At 35.4% G+C, this 25,515-nt stretch overlaps 10 gene segments (V, D, J or C); all 10 read right to left on the bottom strand.

Moving 5' to 3' along the window:
* Positions 1-2,781: 2,781 nt before the first annotated feature.
* LOC128378824 (Ig heavy chain V region 914-like) lies at positions 2,782-3,231 on the bottom strand. The segment is given in 2 exon segments: positions 2,782-3,095; positions 3,183-3,231. Coding segments are annotated over 2 exon segments (363 nt in total).
* A 661-nt stretch (positions 3,232-3,892) lies between these two features.
* On the bottom strand, positions 3,893-4,320 carry LOC128378841 (Ig heavy chain V region 5A-like). The segment is given in 2 exon segments: positions 3,893-4,194; positions 4,278-4,320. Coding segments are annotated over 2 exon segments (345 nt in total).
* A 1,214-nt stretch (positions 4,321-5,534) lies between these two features.
* On the bottom strand, positions 5,535-5,983 carry LOC128378823 (Ig heavy chain V region 6.96-like). The segment is given in 2 exon segments: positions 5,535-5,848; positions 5,935-5,983. Coding segments are annotated over 2 exon segments (363 nt in total).
* Positions 5,984-6,926: 943 nt separating this feature from the next.
* On the bottom strand, positions 6,927-7,832 carry LOC128379230 (immunoglobulin heavy variable 3-21-like). The segment is given in 2 exon segments: positions 6,927-6,980; positions 7,473-7,832. Coding segments are annotated over 2 exon segments (414 nt in total).
* Positions 7,833-8,670: 838 nt separating this feature from the next.
* On the bottom strand, positions 8,671-10,133 carry LOC128379229 (immunoglobulin heavy variable 3-21-like). The segment is given in 3 exon segments: positions 8,671-8,757; positions 9,687-9,997; positions 10,085-10,133. Coding segments are annotated over 3 exon segments (447 nt in total).
* Positions 10,134-11,620: 1,487 nt separating this feature from the next.
* LOC128378821 (Ig heavy chain V region 914-like) lies at positions 11,621-12,072 on the bottom strand. The segment is given in 2 exon segments: positions 11,621-11,934; positions 12,024-12,072. Coding segments are annotated over 2 exon segments (363 nt in total).
* A 3,301-nt stretch (positions 12,073-15,373) lies between these two features.
* On the bottom strand, positions 15,374-15,800 carry LOC128378842 (Ig heavy chain V region 5A-like). The segment is given in 2 exon segments: positions 15,374-15,675; positions 15,758-15,800. Coding segments are annotated over 2 exon segments (345 nt in total).
* A 1,171-nt stretch (positions 15,801-16,971) lies between these two features.
* LOC128378813 (Ig heavy chain V region 914-like) lies at positions 16,972-17,421 on the bottom strand. The segment is given in 2 exon segments: positions 16,972-17,285; positions 17,373-17,421. Coding segments are annotated over 2 exon segments (363 nt in total).
* Positions 17,422-20,299: 2,878 nt separating this feature from the next.
* Positions 20,300-20,745, bottom strand: LOC128378834 (Ig heavy chain V region 914-like). The segment is given in 2 exon segments: positions 20,300-20,610; positions 20,697-20,745. Coding segments are annotated over 2 exon segments (360 nt in total).
* A 3,908-nt stretch (positions 20,746-24,653) lies between these two features.
* LOC128379228 (Ig heavy chain V region 914-like) lies at positions 24,654-25,099 on the bottom strand. The segment is given in 2 exon segments: positions 24,654-24,967; positions 25,054-25,099. Coding segments are annotated over 2 exon segments (360 nt in total).
* Between the last annotated feature and the right edge of the window lie 416 nt (positions 25,100-25,515).

The raw sequence follows: 25,515 nt of genomic DNA, 5'->3' as shown, positions 1-25,515 counted from the left end.
AATCCAATTAAATTCTGTGCATAATTGTCCTCGGCTCTGGTTACTTTGGGTTTTGATCCAGATGTTGACAACCCCTCAATCTGTCACTGGTAAGAAGTCTAAGAAACAGCAACATCAACTGGTGGTTTCACTGTGTGTTCATCTGCATGTCTGTGCACTTTTAGGAGCAATATGAGTCCCCTTACTGCCTTCTCTTCTACAGTCTCTACTGCCACCTGTAGAAGCAGTCATCAGTCAAGCAGCTATGATGACTAACACTCCCCAGACATAAACTAGAGGAACTCATTACAGTCATTAACTAATCAAGCTCATCACAAGGCCACACTCATCATACATAATCTAACACACCAAAAAGGCTCCATGATCCCTCTGTCACCTATAAAAGCCACAGCTGTGTCCCTCATCACTTATTCAGTCATGTTTGTTCATAACTATGGACATAACTATTTCCATTATACACAGTTTTGAGGGTGCATAAATATTAATAACATGGTGGGAAAATAAATACTGTATGAGAGTGATTTTGGACACAACTTTAACATTACAAATCAACTCAGCTACTGTTACTGCTGATTTGAGTCTGTAGCCTGTATGTCTTCTATCTAAAATAATGTAATGAAATGGTTTGATATGCACATAAGATGTTTCATGTTTTTTCTTTCTGAAGCCACTTGATACTGCTTGACATGGCTTGATACATAATGGCATGCAAATACATGTATCTCATTTTAATCTCATTTTTAAGTTTATTTGCAGTTCTGACAGTTTCTACACAGTTTCACAGCTGCAGATGTGCTCCCAGAGGTGCAGAGAGAGGGGAAGTGACTCTGTAAAGATGATATGTTTAGAAATGTCAGTAATGTCTGTTGGGACAGTGGTGGCCTAAATGTTAGAGAAGCGAGTTTATGATCCGAAAACAACAAAACTTTCTGCAATGAACCGATAACAGAAGTTTAAGCTCTGTTAAAATAGTTTCATTAGTTTGTTGGGTTAGGGTTAGTTGTCTAAAATGACAATAAGATACTCAAAAGTGTTCATTATGTATAACAAGCACACCACAGTTCATACTCATAGTCCATTTGATAAATGTCTTTGAAAGTTTATGTACCCACTTTCAGCATCACAGGGGAAGTGCAATATTCTCATAAAACAAAAATAGACTAAAAAGTATTTGTACTTCATGCTTCAGGCCATTCTCATTTTCTATTCGTATGATATTGTATAAAAAGTTGTGCTCTACTTTTCTTAAGATATAATACAAATTTAAATATACATGCTGTAACACGAGGGATCAGTGTGCCTGTGCAATCCAGTCTCATGGCAGTTTGTAAAATAGCTACCAACTTTAATATATTGATTCATGTCCACAAATCTAGAAATATTATATAGTACTATGAAAATATAACCACTATATTATTCAACATTTAACCAGGAGATTTTATCCCTGTTGTGTCTTTATCAGTCCCAGACAGATAATTCACTGACTGCTCTGTTTTCCTTTTTAGTTTCACCCTTTACTTCTGTCAGTAAACCTGGTAAACTGTATCCAGAGTCTTGATGTGAGTGAAGCGTTTAACTGTCAATACATGCACAGCACATGCATCAAGGACAGACCAATCAAATTACAGCATGTTTGTCATTTCACACCTACTGTACAAAATAATTCATGTAACATTATTAACCCTTTATTTTTATTTTTTCTAAGGTACATCTAACCCATGAAGACATGTTTAGAGGCGTTGTAGTTACTTTTCCTCTTTGCAGTCAGATAAGTAGAGGTGGAAGACATCAAAGTTTTGCATTGACTCCTCCTCACAGGGAGGAAGCAACTTGTATGATGCTCTCATTTCTGCCTACTGTGTGTTGAAACTAAATAATGTAGATTTAAAATATGAAATTTGTGATTGTAGTCAAAATAATTTATTCGTGCAATATTAGTAACATGTTTGTTCTGAGTCTGACTTCTCTCTTCAGATGTTCAATATTCTGCAGAATGTTGTCTTTTCTTTTGCTTGAAAAATTAGAACAGTAACATTGTGCTTATTTGACATTATGTAACTCTAAACTGATGGATCTAAACTAGAACTTATTTGTTCTCATAACTGTATTACCATAACACATTAAAATACCTTACATGACATTCTGATGAATATTACATCCTGATTGAAATGTATGAGGTGATTTTTAGACTTTTCTTTCATGAGCTGTAAACTGAAGATACATCTACAAATCAAATTTAATACAATGAATAAGATCCACAGAAGATGAACAGAATATCAGCTTTTCTTCTCAAATCCAGAAAGAAGCAGACAGAAATGATCAAAGACTTTATATTTAAATTTTACATTATAATAAAAAAAACATTTATATGGTCTTCAATTTAAATTTCACAATTTATAAAAAACACCTGTAATAAAAATAAATATCATTATTATTATTTAAAAATCACCCAATGGTTATGAAGACACTTCAGGAAATGTATGTCATCTTGTTTTTGAAAACAAAGTTTTAAATTTCTGTTGTGAATTATTTCCTATATGTACATTTTTGTTAAAATGGAATGGAATGATAAGAAAGAGAAAGAGATGTTAGAAAACAAAAATAAGTAAATAAAATGAACAATATTGTCTTTAAATCACAACAAAATATCACTGGATTCATTGTTGGATTTAAAAGAATCATATTTCTGAAAATAGGACATTAATCATATGAGACAGTTGTTAGCTGATATCAGCCCAGTAATGATTGTAGGATTTTGTACAGCTGCTCAACCAACTCCAATCACTGTGAGTCTCGAGCACAATAATAAACAGCAGAATCTTCAGTCTTCAGACTGTTCATCTGCAGATACAGCTGCTCTCTGCTGTTGTCTCTGGAGATGGTGAACCGGCCTTGAACTGACTGAGAGTAGTATGTGCTACCACCACCAGTATTGATATAAGCAATCCACTCCAGTCCTTTTCCAGGAGCCTGTCTGATCCAGGCCAAGTAGAGGCTACTGAAAGTGAATCCAGAGGCTGTACAGGTCAGTTTGTGGGATTCTCCAGGCTTTTTAACTGCTGGTTCAGATTCTATCAGAGTCTGACCATCAACACCTGTTAAGGCAAAAAGAAAAAAACAGTTACTTAAAGCTGGAAAGTTTTTAAAGACAGCTTCAACTCAAGATCAGTGAAAATCTTCACCTGTCCAGCAGATAGTTAGAAGCAGCAGTCCTGTCCTATAGTCCATCATGTTAAACTGTGTGTCCACTGTTCTCTGTCATCCTCTCTGCAGTCAGATAAGTAGAGCTGGAAGACATCAAAGTTTTGCATTGACTCCTCCTCACAGGGAGAAAACTACTGAACTGAACTTTTGAAAATGTGCAATACTACTTTCAATATAAAGTTTATATAATTATTATGAATGTTTTAGTTTTAATGAAAAAATATTACATCTTGAACAAATGTTGGTTTCTTTTTTTTTCTCACAAAGTGTTCATAACATTCAGGATGTCAGCTGGAAAGAAAAACCCAGTAGGAATACAAATTAAGAAAACTGATGAGAATATGTGAAAAATATGTAACCTTTCAGTACATTGATATTATTAATACCTATCTTCTTTAATCAATAACAATAAAATGTGATATATATATTTTTTGACTTGTGTAAAATCAAATTCAGTGAAAACTCCACTAACCGGTTTATTTATTTCTACAATTTGCTGCAATTTATTCATCTGGACTTGAAATATAAATATTGTGAGTCAGAAAGAGAGAAACCTTTCTAGTAAACGTCTACTGAATAATTATCATTAGTTTTTCTTTAGTGGTGTGAGGGCTCCTCCTCTGGTGGCTTCATGTTACAAGTGTTCAGACACTGAGGGGTTTTTGTTCAGGTCTGCTGATGGTTTGTGTTATTGTGGTTGTCTGGCACAGTAATACACAGCAGTGTCTTCAGGCTGCATATTCTGTCCATTTAGAGTCACTCTGTTGCTGGAAGAGTCTACGTCAATACTGAACTTGTTCTTTAGTGAATCTTTGTAGTATGAAGCTGAAGCTTTCATTCCAATCCACTCCAGTCCTTTCCCTGCAGGCTGTCTGATCCAAGCTGTGTAATAGCTGCTAACAGAATAAGAGACCTGACAGGTGATGGTCAGACGTTGACCTGGCTGCACAGTCACTGAGGCTGGCTGTGTCAACTGTTCACACTTGACATCTGTTGAGAGAAGAAGATAATTAGTTAAACATTTTCAAACTAAAAGAAGAACTTCTGACTTTGACAAATTCAGAGAGACTCACAGGATCCAGCTGCCAACAGCAGCAGCAGAGCTACAGAGAACATGGTTGATGTTGAAGCTGATGTGCTGTGATCTCCACTGACAGTCTGATGTGAAGTCTTTATAGCTGAGAAACAAGGAGGCTCACTGAGTTTGCATAGAATCAAACACATGAAGCTTTGTTGCTTGTCTAAGTGGAATCTGAATACTTTTATTATGGAAATCACCTCTTCTTTACATTCAATGTTTGTTGTTGTTGTTAGAGACATTTTCACCATGAGTAATAAATTAACTTTGTTACAAGCATTATCACATAAAAGGGACAGTATAATCATAAAAGAAAATATCAGCAGTGTTGCCAACTAATGCAAGATACTAAATAAAATGACCTTCACACAACTTATTAACCAGCTTGTGATTCAAGACACCTTCATGACCGAAAGGATGAGTAGATTTTGAGTGATTAAAAAAATCAGCTCAAATGTAAGATTTCATCAGAGTCCTGCTGTCTTTGACAAAAACAATAATTTTACATTTTTATTTGAGATGATCAGTTTCTTTCTGACGAAATACATAATCTGTATAAATGTATTGTGATTATTTAATAAAACAATATTCCAAAAGAGACAAGCAAACAGGTGAATATTCACTGTGGGATGTTTATTATTAGTTTTAACACAACTCTTATCATTGAGAGAACATTCAGAGATGATGATGATGATGATGATGATGATGATGATGATGATGATGATGATGATGATGATGATGATGAATTTCAATCACTAATAATGAACAGAAATAATAAATAGATGCAGTAGTTTTTGTATGACTCTCTTATTATTATGTCCTCAGGCTGCAGATTCTGTCCTTTAATAGTCACTGTTCTAGCAGAAGTGTCTCTGCTGTAGCTGAACTGAAACGTGTTGTTTCAGGTGAGATGAGATTTTTATTTATCCATTAAAAGTTATTGATTCCATAAAAAGTTGTTTGGGTGTAAATTAATTACATCATTTCCTTGAACTACCTGAGCTTTGAATATTTCAATGAAAGGTAAAAAAAAAAAAACCATGCATTTTGTCCTTGTTTATCTACTTTTCTATATTGCACCACCCTTCCACACAAATATAATTAGTTTCAATGATCTTCTTTTCATGAATCTGCATCTAATCAAGGTTTGAATACAGAAACACATTTTGTACAAGGATCTTGTGACATAGTTGTGGTGTATCAGTAAAGATGAGTCACGTAGGATTTTGTACAGCTGCTCAACCAACTCCAGTCACTGTGAGTGTCGAGCACAATAATAAACAGCAGAATCTTCAGTCTTCAGACTGTTCATCTGCAGATACAGCTGCTGTCTGCTGTTGTCTCTGGAGATGGTGAACCGGCCTTGAACTGACTGAGAGTAGTATGTGCTGCTACCACCAGTATTGATATAAGCAATCCACTCCAGTCCTTTTCCAGGAGCCTGTCTGACCCAGTGCATGTCATAGCTACTGAATGTGAATCCAGAGGTTGTACAGGTCAGTTTGTGGGATTCTCCAGGTTTTTTAACTGCTGGTTCAGATTCTGTCAGAGTCTGACCATCAACACCTGTTAAGACAAAAAAGAAAACAGTCATTTTCTACATGTTGGCAAACTTTTAAAGACAGTTTAAACACAAGTAGTCTTTTTTTCACCTGCCCAGCAGATAGTTAGAAGCAGCAATCCTGTCACACATCCCATCATGTTCAACTGTGTGTCCACTGTTGTCTCTCTTCCTCTCTGCTGATGGAGAAGTATAGATGGAGGACATCAGTGTTTTGCATTGACTCCTCCTCACATGAAAGAGTGAACCTGATTGATGAGATTGAAATGTCTTCAGAAAATACAATTTGTGCTCTGAATTTTAGTTGCTGATTATAGATTATTCTGAAGAAATTCTCAACTCAACAAAAGACACAGCACATCATCACCACATACAGACTTTAAAACAACTCTGAATTGTTGCATCTCAGAGTTTTTCAAAAAGCAAACAAATGCAATACTTTCTTCTTTTATTATTATAAAGCAAAATCATATCTCTGAAAATAGAATATAAGAAGATATGATCTGCTGTTTCTCCATCTGAAAGAAAGTCTACATTGTGATTTTTACATGTACATGTTTATACTGTACATACACATAACTCAAATAAATCAACAGTTGATTTTTCAAAATTGTAAAAACTATATTAATTAATTTAACTTATGTTGTACAGCACTAATCACACACAATGTTAAAAAGTACAATAACAATGTTGAATAACACATCAAATCAATAAGATGCGAAACTGCCAGGACAGCAGATTGATATCAAATCTTCACTGTAATGTAATCTTTAAAAAGAAATCACCATGAAGAGAAATTATTAAATGAACTCACAAATTATGTTGAAATTCATAAACATATATAATGGATTTGTTAAAATTATGAAGTTGTGACCTTTTGGAGAAAGTTACCGACCCCAAAGTTAAATAAATATTTACTTTACTTCTCACTTTTGTAAATATAGACAGTGATGAGAGATCATTTGGGGTAAATCAGTCCCCCCTAATATTAAAAATCATTGAATAATTGTTTTTAAAACTGTTTATGTGATAGAAATACTGTGGTCTTTTTCACTCTTTACTGAGGAACTGGTGTTGAAATGATTAGTGGTGTGAGGGCTCCTCCTCTGGTGGCTTCATGTTACAAGTGTTCAGACACTGTAAAGGACGTACTAAAGGATTCTGTAAGAAGAACTACAATAATAATAATAATAATAATAATAATAACAATAATATCCAATTAAAAATGTTTTGAAATAGGCTCTTTAATTTTTTCAATCATTGTTTCACAGCGGCTTGTCAAAGACTTGATTTCAGATTAAATATTTATATTATTATTTATATAAACAAACCTCCTCACTTTACAGTTTATTAATGTTGGCAATCCTATCGTTTAGCCAGTCAACATTAAATCCATTTATTTAATGAAAAGTGTCAATAGCTTCAAATAATGCATTTTTGTTTTAGGAATAATTTATCTAAACTAAAATGTGTTTTTGAGATGAATTTGATATTGAAACATTTGTGTTTTTTTACCATTAAAATCAACATTGTAAAAAATGTGATACATATAAAACTGTGAGTGTTTCTAGTCATGGTGGTAAATAGAGGAAGTAGTTTTTGTATGACTCTCTTATTATTGTCTCTCACTGTGTCTCTTCTAGCGCAGTAATACACTGCTGTGTCTTCAGTCTTCAGACTGTTCATCTGTAGATAGACCTTACTGCTGGAGTCATCTCTGGAGATGGTGAATCTACCCTGGACTGACTGGGAGTAATAGATAGGAGAACTATATGTGTGCACCAAAGCGATCCACTCCAGTCCTTTTCCAGGAGCCTGTCTGATCCAGTTCCACACTGAGCCTCCAAAGTCAAACCCAGATGTTGAGCAGGTGAGTCTGTGGGATTCTCCAGGTTTTTTAACTGCTGGTTCAGACTCTGTTATGGTCTGGCCTTCAGCAGTCCAAACAAACAGAGCAACCATCAAGAGTGTCAGCTTACTGTAAGCCATGTTGACAGTGTGCTTAGTATGTTTTCAAATCCATGAAATCCCTTTAAATATAATGTGAACTGGACCCCAGTGAGAATTTGTGTACAGGAGCTCCTCCTACATCACTGTGTTTAAAGTCAAACTCAAAGATACCATCACAAAATAAAACAGCATTTAAACAATTTGACAAATAGTATCTGAAGACATCTACCTATCCATGACAGCAGAGAACTGTTGGGTGAAGTTAGTTTTTCATGTTTTCATTGAATGATTCAAAAGATTTATTATGTTAAAAGTTTGACTCAAATTAATTACTAAATGACTTTAATTCTGTAGATGTTTTAACTATTGTATGAGGAGTATTTTAATATTTTATTACATGCATTTGAATATATATTATTATCTAAAATAGAATACATATCTGGGACATTACATTTTGTATGTATTCATATGATTAATTGAACAGAATTGTAGATTTACATGTACAGGGAAGTAATAACCATGCAAGCATGTCAACAAATACAATCATCACATATTCAAAAGTACATGGTGTAAAAACTGAAAGCCATACACAACTGTGACAAAGTGGGTGAGAGCACCATTTGTCCCCATTGACCACATTTGTACCACAACTTTTTAATTTAATTATACTTGTTGTCTGGACCATAAGTTACTCAGTAATCATACTTTGCAAATACTTACTATCCCAGGTTTGTTTGTGTTTTGCAGTGTATTTGGTTACAAGTTACATTTCAGCAGACTTTTAGTTAACCTTAACTGAGGAGTAATAGTCCACCTTCATTCAGAGTGTGGGCTGATGGAGGGCTCTATAAGCAGTAGCTGTGAGACTGCTCAGGGGTTAGACTGCTTTAGTAGGGGGTAGCTGTGTATACTTCTCTTTATATTTTACCCTGAGTTTGCTGGTGATGTTGAAGTAACATTTATTCTATGAAAATCACAGGGAACAATATGATTCGGTTTGACATAATAAGTGTGGCTCTCGAGCACAATAATAAAGAGCAGAATATTCAGTCTTCAGGCCGTTCATCTGCAGGAACACCTGATAAAACATTATCTGAAGATTTTCTTTTAGATAATCATCTTTTTTGGATTAAATGCATAATCAGCATAAAAGTGCTATGGTTATTTATTAAAACAGTTGTCATGTATATGAGTGACTGCAGGAAGAACAGCTGAAGGCCTGGAAATAGTCAGAAAAAAAGATGAGTGTTTGGGTGGGTCATTTCATTATATGCTAATAAACAAAAACAATCTATTCTTTTCAGCTATCACTATATTTGTGATATCATTTTGACTTTACATCACAGGTAAGGTAAACATTAAAAGGAATTTCAATAATAATGTTAATAATGTTTTCAATTAAAACATATTTCAAAACATTTTTATATCTCAATTTCAGGATTATGTTTAAATTAGGTGGTTGTGTGAAGCTGATCAGTTTTTTTCTCATATTTTTGTTTCACAAAATGCCAAAATGTTAACTTCTGCCTTAAATACACAATCTTCATCTTAATATGAAGATATACAGTTCCAAGTCCACCAACTACACAGAATATTTCATTATTAGCATTAAATTAAGAGGGAAAAAGCATTTTCTACATCTTCTCTAAACATTTCTTCCAAGGAAACACAAATACATTATATTTCTTATTAAAAACAATTACATTCCACCATTTTAATTTGATTGAATTTAGCATTCAGTTTAAGGTGATAAAATACAACTTAAATATTCACTCATTTACTACTCAGTGTTTCAATCACTGTTAATAAGTAAAACATTGATAATATATTCTCCCTGGTGGTGGTAAATAGAGGAAGTAGTTTTTGTATGACTCTCTTATTATTGTCTCTCACTGTGTCTCTTCTAGCGCAGTAATACACTGCTGTGTCCTCAGTCTTCAAACTGTTCATCTGTAGATAGACCTTACTGCTGGAGTCATCTCTGGAGATGGTGAATCTACCCTGGACTGACTGGGAGTAAAAAATATGAGAACTGCCTGTGTGTACAAAAGCAATCCACTCCAGTCCTTTTCCAGGAGCCTGTCTGACCCAGTTCATAGGGTAGCTACTGAATGTGAATCCAGAGGTTGTACAGGTCAGTTTGTGGGATTCTCCAGGTTTTTTAACTGCTGGTTCAGATTCTGTCAGAGTCTGACCATCAACACCTGTTAAGACAAAAAAAAAAAGTTATGTAAACGTTTTTAACTTTTTGATGAAGATGACTTCAACTCAAGATCTGTTAATATTTTCACCTGTCCAGCAGATAGTTAGAAGCAGCAGTCCTGTCCTATAGTCCATCATGTTAAACTGTGTGTCCACTGTTCTCTGTCATCCTCTCTGCAGTCAGATAAGTAGAGCTGGAAGACATCAAAGTTTTGCATTGACTCCTCCTCACAGGGAGGACAGAACTGGATTGGATTTTAGAGCTGGACTGAAAACTGACTGAGACACCAACAATACAGATGTTGTTCCTCCTTTCCTGAGTGTGTTTAGACAGATTTTCATATGTGGATATTAGTGAGAAAGAGGAATTAAAACGTGTAGTGTGTTTCACTAGTTAGTTTGATGTCTAGATGCCACACACAATACAAAGTACACTGTCAGACCAACACATATAAAAATGATCAGCTGTCTTAGTGAGATGGTTTATTGCTGAGAGAGAAATGATGCTAGAAAAGAAAAGTAGTTTTTCCTCTGAGAGCAAAGTAATTGTCTTTTTATTGCAGCATGGTGAGTTCATCCAGCTTCCATCACAATGTCTCTCAAGTACAAAATTAAACAGATGAAGCTGCAGTCACTGCTAACCCAATAGGTCAAATGTTTTATTTGTGATGTGATGAAGTGAGCTCACAAATATTAAACCTCTAGTTCAGTTCATCATTCAGTTCAGATCAGTGAGAAAAGTGAACCTGAGTGTCTCAGTTTACTGACAGAGAAAGTTGATAGTGACTGCCCTCCAGTGTTTTTATAAAGAACTGCAACATACATTTTGACTAACATTGAGACATTACATTTCAAATAAGATAATTTATATTAATATGCCTGTACCTGAACAATGATTTCAGCAACATGATTGTTCTGTCAATTCCTGTTTTGTGTTGTGAGTTTATTAAAAACAGAAATAACAATGACTTAGATGTAATAAAATATATGAATATAGAAATATGTTAGCCTAGTGATGATGGTTAATGTAGGATTTTGTACAGCTGCTTTATAAAGGTGCTATGGTGCTTTATATCCATGTACATTTAAGATACTCTGTCAGGTGAAAATTATGTTAATGTATACTTTTAATTATAAAAATATTGTTTTTATTTACTTTACATGTAAAGTAAAATACATCATTAGCCAAAAGAAAGTGAAGTGACAACGACATCATGTAACAGTTTGAGTTTTCTGCAGCTGTGTGAAGGTTTCGAGTTTAACATAAAATATATTTAATAGTTTCAAAGTGTTGCTGAAATTTGAAGCCACATACATGAATATGGCCTCTGGCGAGCTTCCCACATTCTGAAATTCATATATATTTTTTAGTTTAAAAAAATGTAAAAATTTCTGATTTAGGTGAGATGAGAATAAAAACCACTGAGAGTATTTGTTGAAAATGATCCTCTCTCCAGCAAAATACTTTAAAACACAATAAAAATATTATCTTTTTCATTGAAAAAATTTGGGCATGAAGGAATTACATCATTTTTTTGACATTTTTAATGAAACAATTATCATGTGAGTTAATGGGGGTCTGATGTTTACTGTAGGATTTTGTACAGCTGCTCAACCAACTCCAGTCACTGTGAGTGTCGAGCACAATAATAAACAGCAGAATCTTCAGTCTTCAGACTGTTCATCTGCAGGTACAGCTGCTCTCTGCTGTTGTCTCTGGAGATGGTGAACCGGCCTTGAACTGACTGAGAGTAGTATGTGCTACCACCACCAGTATTGATATTAGCAATCCACTCCAGTCCTTTTCCCGGAGCCTGTCTGATCCAGGCCATCCAGTTGCTGCTGAATGACAATCCAGAGGTTGTACAGGTCAGTTTGTGGGATTCTCCAGGCTTTTTAACTGCTGGTTCAGATTCTGTCAGAGTCTGACCATCAACACCTGTTAAGACAAACAACAACATAATCAGTTACTTTAAGCTGGAAAGTTTTTAAAGACAGCTTCAACTCAGTATCATTGCAAATTTTCACCTGTCCAGCAGATAGTTAGAAGCAGCAGTCCTGTCCTATAGTCCATCATGTTAAACTGTGTGTCCACTGTTCTCTGTCTTCTCTGCAGTCAGATAAGTAGAGCTGAAAGACATCAAAGTTTTGCATTGACTCCACCTCACAGAACAGATTTGGATTAAACTCTCATTGTAGTTTCAACACACATTAGGCCAAACTGTGTTATTTAAATTCCAGACTGAACAATCTGCACATTTAGAGTCTCTCTGTTGCTGGAAGAGTTTAAGTCAATACTGAACTTGTTCTTTTATGTATCTTTGTAGTATGATGTGTGTCCAATTCTCAGTTCAATACAGTCCAATCATTTGTCTGCAGGCTGTCTGATCCAAGATGTGTAATACTTTTTAACGGAGCATTGGAATGGATCCATGGGGAAACTGAACTTGTTACTGTTGATCGCTCAAATGTACAATTACTGAATCACACAAAGTATAGCATACTTTTAAAGACAGTAATACAATGTGATTATTTACGAAGCCCGTAATGGGACATGGGGAAAATAAAAAAAATTAAATGTTTCTGGTGCACACAAGATACTTTCTCATGAGCACGAGAAATAATCTTGTGCTCACCAGACGAAATTCGTTAAAGTAATTAATTTGGCGACTTCTAAGTCATTCAGTTAAACTACTGTAAGTCTATTCCTGTGAGTGTGAATGATCACTAGTGATCGAACTTTCTTACTTTTACTGGAGTAAAGAGTTAGATCAGTATGTCTGCTTTTACTAGAGTCTTTTTTACACATGTATGTAGTACTGCATACTACACAGGCATGACTCAGAAGAACAAGCTTGCACTTTTTAATCATAGTGCGTTGTGTTAATTGATCGGCTGTTTTGTGTTTTACACACACAGAACACACGAACACACACAGAACACACGAACACACACCTGTGCATGTTTTATGAGAGTAAACTGTCTGCCTATGTTTTAGTGAATATATTTCACCAATGTTCTGTGTTTTTTTATTTGTAAATAACAATATTTGGGGGGACATTGGTGCTTCAGCACGGTAGGGAACAACTGGCCCTAGTGTGAGTGTGCCCTGAAAGACATTTAAAACAAATTTTGAAGTCTTGTAATCTGTTTCGGTGCAAGGGATACACACACCACTTTAGATTGCATAGTTAATTTCATTCATGAACAGTTACAAACATCCGGCCAGCTCTGTGGATTTAGGTGGATGTACACAAAATGCAAGGAGAATTAGGACATTAGGCTATACATGTATTGCTTAGTTTATGTGACTAAACATTTATCTTCACCTTATCATCATTTAGTTTGTTGATGACACTTTCAGACATATTTAGTGTTTGGAGAAAAGACAATAAATCCACTTCTGCTGCCATTCTTTGAGCAGCGTTGAGGCTTAAGCACAGGACGCACAACTACCCTTAATTATGCCAACTTCGGCTGCAGAAAAGTATTTGGTGCTCACCAAACAGTATTTCGTGTTCACGAGAAATCAAAGTTTTTTTTTCTTTTTACCATGTCCCTTTACCATGTCTCCGTAATTATTAGTTCAAACTCTAAAAAAATCATGTTTTTGTCTTTCTTCTTCTAATATATGTTTTATTAAACATAGAAAGACAAACACATATAGACATCATGTATCTCAGTAAAAGAGAGAGACTGTCAGTTACTGACTGTGACACTGTTAAAAAAAATAAACCCTAACAAACAGGAAGTGTTTCTCTGTGTTTTTGTGTATGTTTGGTCACATTGTCAAACTGCTCTCACTGCCATCATGTTTCAGATCCTCTGCTGCCCCCTGTAGGTGTTCTAGGTTTTTGTAAAGTCTCTCTGTTTACTTGAACCAGTGTGTGTTTGGCACAGTAATACACAGCAGAGTCCTCTGGCTTTAAGTTGGACAGTCTCAGATGAACCATGCTGTTGCTATCATCTCTGCTGATTTCTATCCGTCCTTGCACACTGCTGGAATAATCCGTCACTATACATACACCCAATCCATTCTAGTGCTTTTCCTGCAGGTTGTCTGACCCAGTGCATGCTGCAGCAGCTAAATGTGAAGCCAGATCCCCTGCAGGAGAGACTGAGAGTCTCCCCAGGCTTCTTCACTACTGAACTGGAAGGAATGGACTCCATACTCTGACCTGTACAACCTGATGAGATGAAAAGAGAAACACACCACAGAAGAAAGAGAGACAAACAGTCATCTGAGAAGTTTTCTGGTATCACTGAGTGACTAACAGTTGATGTAATCTGATAAAAGATGAAACAACAAGAAGCAGGAGAACTCACAGGGCAGAGAGAGAGCAACCAGCAGAAGAGTGAGTGTGTTCATCATCCTGGGGCTGGACATGTGACCTCTGATGCTGCACACAAACAACAAGACCAGTCAGCAGGACAGAAGTACACTGCACACACTGAAGATTTGCATCAGAGTATCATGGAGAGGGAGTGGCTCATTTACTGGTAATCTGTTATAGTTGAACAGTAAATTAATTATTCTATTTCATAATATGACTTGTCCTTCCATGTGGAATACAATCTCACATCCAAAGACTTGAGCACTTATTTATTAATTTTGGAGTTTGATGATATACCCAAAGTAGTCAGAAAAAACTGTTTGTATCTTGTTAAAATTAACTGGAAATGTATCATGTAGAGTTTATATGAACACAGAAATCAACAGTCATCAGTCTACTTAATGTTACATTTCTACTAGTGTATGTGTGGAAAATGAACTTCTTCAGAATATGATTTTGATCAATCTGCCTGGTTTTCCTTCATTGAGTTTGGCTGGATGAGATCAATACTGTACACACTTTATATTTAAACAATGCAAAAGGAAGATGGAATGTTTCAGTGTTCATTTCATAGAAAGAGAAACTGCTGACAAACAGCATGTTTCTTTAGTTTGACTAATTATTGTAACATTACCATGAAGTTAGCTGAACATTACAGATTCAGTTAATAATGTTTGATATGATTCAAATAATGATTTAATCTTTTTTTTAAACAATCATTGAATCATCAGACTAACATCATGGAGAATGACATCCTGACTTCAGATGATGTGAATTTAAGCCACATCATCAGCTGAATTTATTTAATTTTATTAAGTTGATGTATTTAATTGTGATTTCTTAGTCTTCCAATAAATGAAACAAGCTGCTGTTGAATAGAATTATGATAACATTTTACAATATTCAAGGACTCTTTCTCTCTTTACAGTAACAATGAACTGGTGTTGAAATGATTAGTGGTGTGAGGGCTCCTCCTCTGGTGGCTTCATGTTACAAGTGTTCAGACACTGAGGGGTTTTTGTTCAGGTCTGCTGATGGTTTGTGTTATTGTGGGTCTCTGGCACAGTAATACACAGCAGTGTCTTCAGGCTGCATATTCTGTCCATTTAGAGTCACTGTCTTACTGGAAGAGTCTAAGTCAATACTGAACTTGTTCTTTAGTGAATCTTTGTAGAATGAAGCTGAAGTATGTTTCATTCCAATCCACTCCAGTCCTTTCCCTGCAGGCTGTCTGATCCAAGCTGTGTAAGAGCCAAGAGAATAAGAGACCTGACAGGTGATGGTCAGACGTTGACCTGGCTGCACAATCACTGAGGCTGGCTGTGTCAACTGTTCACACTTCACACCTGTTAAAAGAAGAAAATGTTTGTGAAAAATCATCCAATTAAAAGAAGAATTGCTGACTATGACAAATCCAGAGAGACTCACAGAATCCAGCTGCCAACAGCAGCAGCAGAGCTACAGAGAACATGGTTGATGTTGAAGCTGATGTGCTGTGATCTCCACTGACAGTCTGATGTGAAGTCTTTATAGCTGAGAAACAAGGAGGATCACTGAGTTTGCATAAAATCACACACACACACACACACACACACACACACACACAACACACACACACACTGACAGAAAAAACACACAAAAAAAAAAATTGACAAAAGGGCACTTTGGGTATCAAGGGGCAAAGGGGCAGGTGCTGCTACTGTACACACCTGTGGAAACACAAATCAACATTATCTCCATCATTCATGTGAATATTCAGTGTTTCTAATGTGTTTATTAGTGTGAATCCACTGAAAGCTCCTCACAGGATCCAGCTGTCAGCAGCAGCATCAGAGCTACAGAGAACATGGTTGATGTTGAAGCTGAACTGATGTGAGCTCTTCTGTCCTCTCACTGACACACACACTTCACTTCATTATGAATCACATTTATTTGCATGTTGTTGAATAAACAATTACTTCTGTCCTCTCACTGAACATGTATTTAAGTATAATATTTTGTTAATTCAATGCTGTTATAATGGTGCTATGATTTTAATAATTCATTACCTATTTATGTATTAATGTAGATGAACAGAATTTAGAAACAAAACACATTATCGGTCAGGGGTGTTCATCCACAGTAACACTAAAAATTTCATTTCAAAATCTTGTTTGTCTTTGGTGACTCTGCTTAAAATCCATGTACATTTAAAATACTCTGACATGGTGAACATTATGTTTATGTCTACTTTTAATTTTTTTTAATGTGTTATTTAATTTACCTGTAGAGTTAAATTCATCATTTGCCACCAAAAAGTGAAGTGACAACAAATCATGTAACAGTTTGAGTTTTATGTTACATAAACATTTTTGAATGGTTTTGGTGTTACAGATGTTTGAAGTCACAGATATGAAAATAAACTTAAGCCTCTAGAGAGCTGCTCATTTTTAAGATGAGATGACAATTAAAACCATTAAGGGTTATTGTTGAAAATCCTCTTTGAAAATAGAATTAAAATATTATTGGTTTCATAAAAATAATTTGGGGCATGAAGGAATTACATAATTTTCTTGAAATTATTAATTAAACATTTATCATGTGAGTCAACGAGGGTCTGATGTTTACTGTAGGATTTTGTACAGCTGCTCAACCAACTCCAGTCACTGTGAGTGTCGAGCACAATAATAAACAGCAGAATCTTCAGTCTTCAGACTGTTCATCTGCAGATACAGCTGCTGTCTGCTGTCGTCTCTGGAGATGATGAACCGGCCTTGAACTGACTGAGAGTAGTAGATGTTGCTACCACTACTGTAGATAGAAGCAATCCACTCCAGTCCTTTTCCAGGAGCCTGTCTGACCCAGGCCATGTAGTAACCGCTTAATGTCAATCCAGAGGTTGTACAGGTCAGTTTGTGGGATTCTCCAGGCTTTTTAACTGCTGGTTCAGATTCTGTCAGAGTCTGACCATCTACACCTGTTAAGACAAAAAAAAGGCCAAACATGCATCAAGTTGGTAACACAAATGAAAATATGTCAGATAAAGATCAGTGAAACTCTTCACCTGCCCAGCAGATAGTTAGAAGCAGCAGTCCTGTCCTATAGTCCATCATGTTAAACTGTGTGTCCACTGTTCTCTGTCATCCTCTCTGCAGTCAGATAAGTAGAGCTGGAAGACATCAAAGTTTTGCATTGACTCCTCCTCACAGGGAGAAAACTGCTGGATTAAACTTTTGAAAATTTGCAATACAAATGTTGCTTTGTTTTGTTTGTGTTCCCAGTAGGAATATAAGTTAAGAAAATTGATGAGAATATGTGACGAAAAAAGATAATTTATACCAATAGTTAAATTTTGTCAATAACAATAAAATGTCTAGTATGAAATATAAACTTTGTTACGTTGTGTAAAACTAAAGTCTGTGAAACTACAGTAACCAGTTTGTTTCTCTCAACAATTTGCTGCAATTTATTCACCTGGACATGAAATATTAACATTGTAAGAAAAGACAGATAGACAGAAAACCTTTTGGTAAATGTCTCCATTGAATGATTTCATATTATTATCATTGTTTATTCTCTCTTTACAGTATCAGTGAACTGGTGTTGAAATGATTAGTGGTGTGAGGGCTCCTCCTCTGGTGGCTTCATGTTACAAGTGTTCAGACACTGAGGGGTTTTTGTTCAGGTCTGCTGATGGTTTGTGTTATTGTGGGTCTCTGGCACAGTAATACACAGCAGTGTCTTCAGGCTGCATATTCTGTCCATTTAGAGTCACTGTGTTGCTGGAAGAGTCTAAGTCAATACTGAACTTGTTCTTTAGTGAATCTTTGTAGTATGTGGTGTATCCAACATGTGCATATCCAATCCACTCCAGTCCTTTCCCTGCAGGCTGTCTGATCCAAGCTGTGTAATAGCTGTCAACAGAATAAGAGACCTGACAGGTGATGGTCAGACGTTGACCTGGCTGCACAGTCACTGAGGCTGGCTGTGTCAACTGTTCACACTTCACACCTGTTAAAAGAAGAAAATGAAAAAGATAAACATCTAGTTACATTGCAAAAGAAGAATTAATGACTATGAAAAATAAAGAAAGAATCACAGGATCCAGCTGCCAACAGCAGCAGCAGAGCTACAGAGAACATGGTTGATGTTGAAGCTGATGTGCTGTGATCTCCACTGACAGTCTGATGTGAAGTCTTTATAGCTGAGAAACAAGGAGGATCACTGAGTTTGCATAGAATCAAAAACATGAAGGATTAATGTTGGTCTAAGTGGAGACTGATAGAAGAGTCTGATGACTGTTCTGGAAATCAGAATGACGATGATGATGATGATGATGATGATCATTCAACTATGAATGATAAACAAAGGTTTTATATTTTTCAAATATATGAATGGTGATAGGATAGACTTTTCCCTTTAAAGCATATTTTAAAGATGACTTTTTTCTCATATTTTTGTTTCACAACTTGCAAATCACATGTAAGCTACACATATGACCAAAATGTTAACTTTTGTATAAAATACTTGAATTTACATGTGAACTAACTAACACACAATTAATTTATCAGCATTATACGAAGAAGTAAAGAAATAAAATAAATAAGTAAATTATTTTTCTGATGAAGAACAAAATATTTTTCACTATTTTAATTCCATATTCATTTTATTCATGTAAGGTGTGTTAGCAACATTTGTATTAATGACTGAATTCAGTATTCAATCAAAGGTGATAAAATACTGAACTTAAACATTCAGTCAATCACGACTCAGAATTTCAGTCACTGATGATAAATAAAACATTTTTATTACAAGAAGAAATTAATTTTCTCCCTGGTGGTGGTAAACATAGGAAGTAGTTTTAGTATGATTCTCTTATTACTGTTGCTCACTGTGGGTCTTCGTACACAGTAATACACAGCTGTGTCCTCAGGCTGCAGATTCTGTCCTTTAATAGTCACTGTTCTAGCAGAAGTGTCTCTGCTGTAGCTGAACTTGTTCTTCAGAGCATCATTTTGGTAAAAGTCATCTCCTCCTCACTGATGAAAAATCCAGTCCATTGGTTTTCCTTCACGCTGTCTGATCCAACCTGTTGCATAGCTGTTATCAGTCAGAGAATAACCAGAGACCTGACAGGTGATGGTCAAAGACTGTCCAGGCTGCACAACCATTGAGTCTGGCTGGATGAGATCAATACTGTACACACCTGTGGAAACACAAATCAACATTATCTCCATCATTCATGTGAATATTCAATGTTTCTAATGTGTTTATTAGTGTGAATCCACTGAAAGCTCCTCACAGGATGTTGATGTTGAAGCTGAACTGATGTGAGCTCTTCTGTCCTCTCACTGAACATGTGTTTAAGTATACTATTTTGTTAATTCAATGCTTTTATAATGTTGCTATTATTAATTATATTAATGTAGATGAACAGAATTTAGAAACAAAACACTTTATCATCCACAGTAACACTAGAAATTTCATTTCAAAATCTTGTTTGTCTTTGGTGACTCTGCTATAAATCCATGTACATTTAAAATACTCTGACATGGTGAATATTATGTTTATGTCTACTTTTAATTTTTTTTTAAATGTATTATTTAATTTATCTGTAGTTAAGTTAAAACATTTGCCATAAAAAAGTGAAGTGACAACAAAATCATGTATCAGTTTGAGTTTTATGTTACATAAACATTTTTTAATGGTTTCGGTGTTACAGATGTTTGAAGTCACAGATATGAAAATAAACTTAAGCCTCTAGAGAGCTGCTCATTTTTAAGATGAGATGAGAATTAAAACCATTAAGGGTTATTGTTGAAAATCCTCTTTGAAAATAGAATTAAAATATTATTGGTTTCATAAAAATAATTTGGGGCATGAAGGAATTACATTATTTTCTTGAAATTATTAATTAAACATTTATCATGTGAATTAATTGTGGTCTGATATTTACTGTAGGATTTTGTACAGCTGCTCAACCAACTCCAGTCACTGTGAGTCTCGAGCACAATAATAAACAGCAGAATCTTCAGTCTTCAGACTGTTCATCTGCAGATACAGCTGCTCTCTGCTGTTGTCTCTGGAGATGGTGAACCGGCCTTGAACTGACTGAGAGTAGTATGTGCTACCACCACTAGTGATAGATGCAACCCACTCCAGTCCTTTTCCAGGAGCCTGTCTGACCCAGGCCATGTAGTAGCCGCTTATTGTCAATCCAGAGGCTGTACAGGTCAGTTTGTGGGATTCTCCAGGCTTTTTAACTGCTGGTTCAGATTCTGTCAGAGTCTGACCATCAACACCTGTTAAGACAAAAAGAAAACTGTTATACACGTTTTTAACTTTGTGATGAAGACGACTTCAACTCAAGATTTGTTAATATTTTCACCGGTCCAGCAGATAGTTAGAAGCAGCAGTCCTGTCCTATAGTCCATCATGTTAAACTGTGTGTCCACTGTTCTCTGTCATCCTCTCTGCAGTCAGATAAGTAGAGCTGGAAGACATCAAAGTTTTGCATTGACTCCTCCTCACAGGGAGGACAGAACTGGATTGGATTGGAGAGCTGGACTGAAAACTGACACACCAACAATACAGATGTTGTTCCTCCTTTTCTGAGTGTGTTTAGACAGATTTTCATATGTGGATATTAGTGAGAAAGAGGAATTAAAACGTGTGGTGTGTTTCACTAGTTAGTTTAATGTCTAGATGCCACACACAATACAAAGTGCACCGTCAGATCAAAACATATAAAAATGAGCAGCTGTCTTAGTCAGATGGTTTATTGCGGAGATAGAAATTATGCTAGAAAAGAAAAGTAGTTTTTCCTTTAAGAGCAAAGTAATTGTCTTTTTATTGCAGCATGGTGAGTTCATCCAGCTTCCATCACAATGTCTCTCAAGTACAAAGTTAAACAGATGAAGCTGCAGTCACTGCTGACCCAATAGTTCAAATGTTTTATTTGTGATGTGATGAAGTGAGCTCACAAATATTAAACCTCTAGTTCAGTTCATCATTCAGTTCAGATCAGTGAGAAAAGTGAACCTGAGTGTCTCAGTTTACTGACAGAGAAAGTTGATAGTGACTGCCCTCCAGTGTTTTTATAAAGAACTGCAACATTCATTTTGACTTATATTGTGACATTACATTTCAAATAAGATCATTTATATTAATGAGCCTGTAGCTGAATAATGATTTCAGCAACATGATTGTTCTGTCATTTCCTGTTTTGTGTTGTGAGTTTATTAAAAACAGAAACAACAATGACTTAGATGTAATAAAAGATATGAATAGAAATATGTCAGCCTGATGATGGTTAATGTAGGATTTTGTACAGCTGCTTTATAAAGGTGCTATGGTGCTTTATATCCATGTACGTTTAAAATACTCTGTCAGGTGAAAATTATGTTAATGTCTACTTTTAATTATAAAAACATTGTATTTATTTACTTTACCTGCAAAGTAAAATACATCATTTGCCAAAAGAAAGTAAAGTGACAACGAAATCATGTTACAGTTTGAGTTTTCTGAAGCTGTGTGAAGGTTTTGAGTTTTACATAAAATATATTTAAAGTTTCAATGTGTTGCAGAAATTTGAAGCCACATACATGAATATGGCCTCTGGCCATACATAATTTTATTGACATTTTTAGTGAAACATTTATCATGTGAGTTAATGGGGGTCTGATGTTTACTGTAGGATTTTGTACAGCTGCTCAACCAACTCCAGTCACTGTGAGTGTCGAGCACAATAATAAACAGCAGAATCTTCAGTCTTCAGACTGTTCATCTGCAGATACAGCTGCTCTCTGCTGTTGTCTCTGGAGATGGTGAACCAGCCTTGAACTGACTGAGAGTAGGATTTGCTGCTACCACCACCATTACTGATATAAGCAATCCACTCCAGTCCTTTTCCAGGAGCCTGTCTGGCCCAGGCCATGTAGTAGCTGCTGAATGTGAAACCAGAGGTTGTACAACTAAACTGTAAATTCTGCAAATATTTTACATATTATTAACATTAAGGACTGTTGTTAAAGAAATTTTGACCGGGGTAATACATTATATTATTATTATTATTTCAAAAACAAAAAGGAAAAAAAGATCATGCTGCCTTTTTTTTGTTATTTTATAATGGAACGCAAATTGTATTATATGTTTGATGCATGCTATTCTTATGAACTATCACTATATTTGTGGTATCATTAGGACAGTACATCACAGTTTAGACAAATAATATAACAAATAATGACATTAAAAAGTGAAATGAGGTTTTGTATTTTCCAAGTATATAATTGTTCCAGTGATAGACGTTTTCCCTTAAAATATATTTTTAAATAGTGAAATGTCTCAAATTCAGGATTGTGTATGGATTTGGTGGATGTGTGTAACTGATTAGTTTTATTCTCATATTTTTGTTTCAACATGCAAATCACATGAGATCTGAACAAACTACCAAACTGATAACTTCTGGTCTTCATCTTTATATGAAGATATGCAGTTCCAGTTTCACCAGACTAACACAGAATATTTCATTATCAGCATTAAAGTAAGAAGGAAATGTCATTTTTACTTCTTCTCTAAACATTTAATTCAAGGAAAAGTTCACACACATACAGTATTTTTCAAGATTTTTGCTCGGAAGAAAATACATTTCACTATTTTAATTTCAAAGGTGATGAAATGCAAATTAAATATTCAATCAATCATTACTTAAAATTTGAATCACTAATGATGAAGAAGAATGTTGATAAAAAGCTCTTCCTGGTGGGAAACAGAGGAAGTTTTTGTATGACTCTCTCACTACTGTTGCTCATTGTGTGTGTTCGTACACAGTAATACACAGCTGTGTCCTCAGGCTGCAGATTATGTCCTTTAATAGTCACTGAACTAGCAGAAGTGTCTCTGCTGTAGCTGAACTTGTTCTTCAGAGCATCATTTTGGTAAAAGCTACCTCCTCCCCACTGATGAAAAATCCAGTCCATTGGTTTTCCTTCACGCTGTCTGATCCAACCTGTTGCATAGCTGTTATCAGTCAGAGAATAACCAGACACCTGACAGGTGATGGTCAAAGACTGTCCAGGCTGCACAACCATTGAGTCTGGTTGGATGAGATCAATACTGTACACACCGGTGGAAACACAAATCAACATTATCTCCATCATTCATGTGAATATTCAGTGTTTCTAATGTGTTTATTAGTGTGAATCCACTGAAAGCTCCTCACAGGATCCAGCTGCCAGCAGCAGCATCAGAGCTACAGAGAACATGGTTGATGTTGAAGCTGAACTGATGTGAGCTCTTCTGTCCTCTCACTGACACACACACTTCACTTCCTTATGAATCACATTTATTTGCATATTGTTGAATAGACAATCACTTCAATCACTTTGAACCTATAGGTGAAATGTTCAGTCAACTTTAGTATGAGTGTTAGTTTAATTTACTTTTAATAGTGATAGGATCTTTTTTTTAATACATTACAAATAATTATATATGATTGTATTAATGTATATAAAACTACTGTGATGTTGCCTTTTTCAAGTAATAGAATTTATGTAATAATAACCTAAACATCATCTACAATTTTTTTTAAATAATAGTAATAGAAATGGGAAAACTTTTGTCTACTTTTGATGTCCACTTTAAAAAAAAATATTTTATAATAATTTACTTGTTGAAATGACAAAATGTGAAATGAGAAAGAGATCATGTAACAGTCTGAGTTTTCTACAGCTGTGTGAATGTTTGAAGTTGTCCTTTATATTTATTGATTTCAGTGTTGCAGATGTTTGAAGCCACAGACATACACAGAAACTTGGAGCCTCTAAGGAGCTGCTCATACACTGAAATTCTCATGAAAAAATTATAATAAATGTTGTTTCAGGTGAGTTGTCCTTAAAAAATGATCCTCTCTCTAGAAATGTGCTTTAAACACAATTAAAATATCACTCACTCCAAAAAGATGTTTTGGTGTGAAAGAATTACATCATTTTCTTAAACTACCTGAACAGAGGAGGGACACTAAACTAAACTTTAGCCTCTAGAGAGCTGCTCACATGTTGACATTCATATATATAAAAAAATAAAAATAAAATGTGCTTTGAATATTTCAATGAAAGGAAAAAAAAACAAAAAACATGCATTTTGTTCTTGTTTATCTACTTTTCTATATTGCACCACCCTTCCACACAAATATAATTAATTTAAATGTTCTTCTTTTGATTAATCTGCATCTAATCAATGTTTGAATACAGAAACACATTTTATACAAGGATCTTGTGACATAGTTGTGGTGTATCAGTAAAGATGAGTCACGTAGGATTTTGTACAGCTGCTCAACCAACTCCAGTCACTGTGAGTGTCGAGCACAATAATAAACAGCAGAATCTTCAGTCTTCAGACTGTTCATCTGCAGATACAGCTGCTCTCTGCTGTTGTCTCTGGAGATGGTGAACCGGCCTTGAACTGACTGAGAGTAGGATTTGCTAACAGCACCATTACTGATATAAGCAATCCACTCAAGTCCTTTTCCAGGAGCCTGTCTGATCCAGTTCATGCCAGAGCTGCTGAATGACAATCCAGAGGCTGTACAGGTCAGTTTATGGGATTCTCCAGGTTTTTTAACTGCTGGTTCAGATTCTGTCAGAGTCTGACCATCAACACCTGTTAAGACAAAAAGAAAACTGTTATACACGTTTTTAACTTTTTGATGAAGACGAATTCAACTCAAGATTTGTTAATATTTTCACCGGTCCAGCAGATAGTTAGAAGCAGCAGTCCTGTCCTATAGTCCATCGTGTTAAACTGTGTGTCCACTGTTCTCTGTCATCCTCTCTGCAGTCAGATAAGTAGAGCTGGAAGACATCATCAAGTTTTGCATTGACTCCTCCTCAAACATGAGATAAAACCGGAGTGGATTTGACCATCAGTACAATGTATAGTTAGAGTTGAAAGTCTTCAAAAATTAAATAAAGATTTAATGCAATGTGTATTTATGTTGATTTTGAATTCTCTTCAGAAGTAACAAACTCATGACTGAGCAGGATGATGTGCTGCTGCAGGTCAACAAGGTGATTTTCATACTGTACATGAACTGAAACCAAAAGTTGGTTGAACATCTAAACATTAATGCACGTCATGTGAATTGTATGTAAAAATGTAGAAGTAAAGTTTCTTGACCAGTGCTCCCATCGACTGGGGTTATTGGATGC

Source organism: Scomber japonicus, chromosome 18 (assembly GCF_027409825.1).
Source record: "Scomber japonicus isolate fScoJap1 chromosome 18, fScoJap1.pri, whole genome shotgun sequence".
Taxonomy (NCBI): domain Eukaryota; kingdom Metazoa; phylum Chordata; class Actinopteri; order Scombriformes; family Scombridae; genus Scomber; species Scomber japonicus.
Note: the sequence above shows the minus strand (reverse complement) of the source record. Positions and strands in the feature narration are given on the sequence as shown.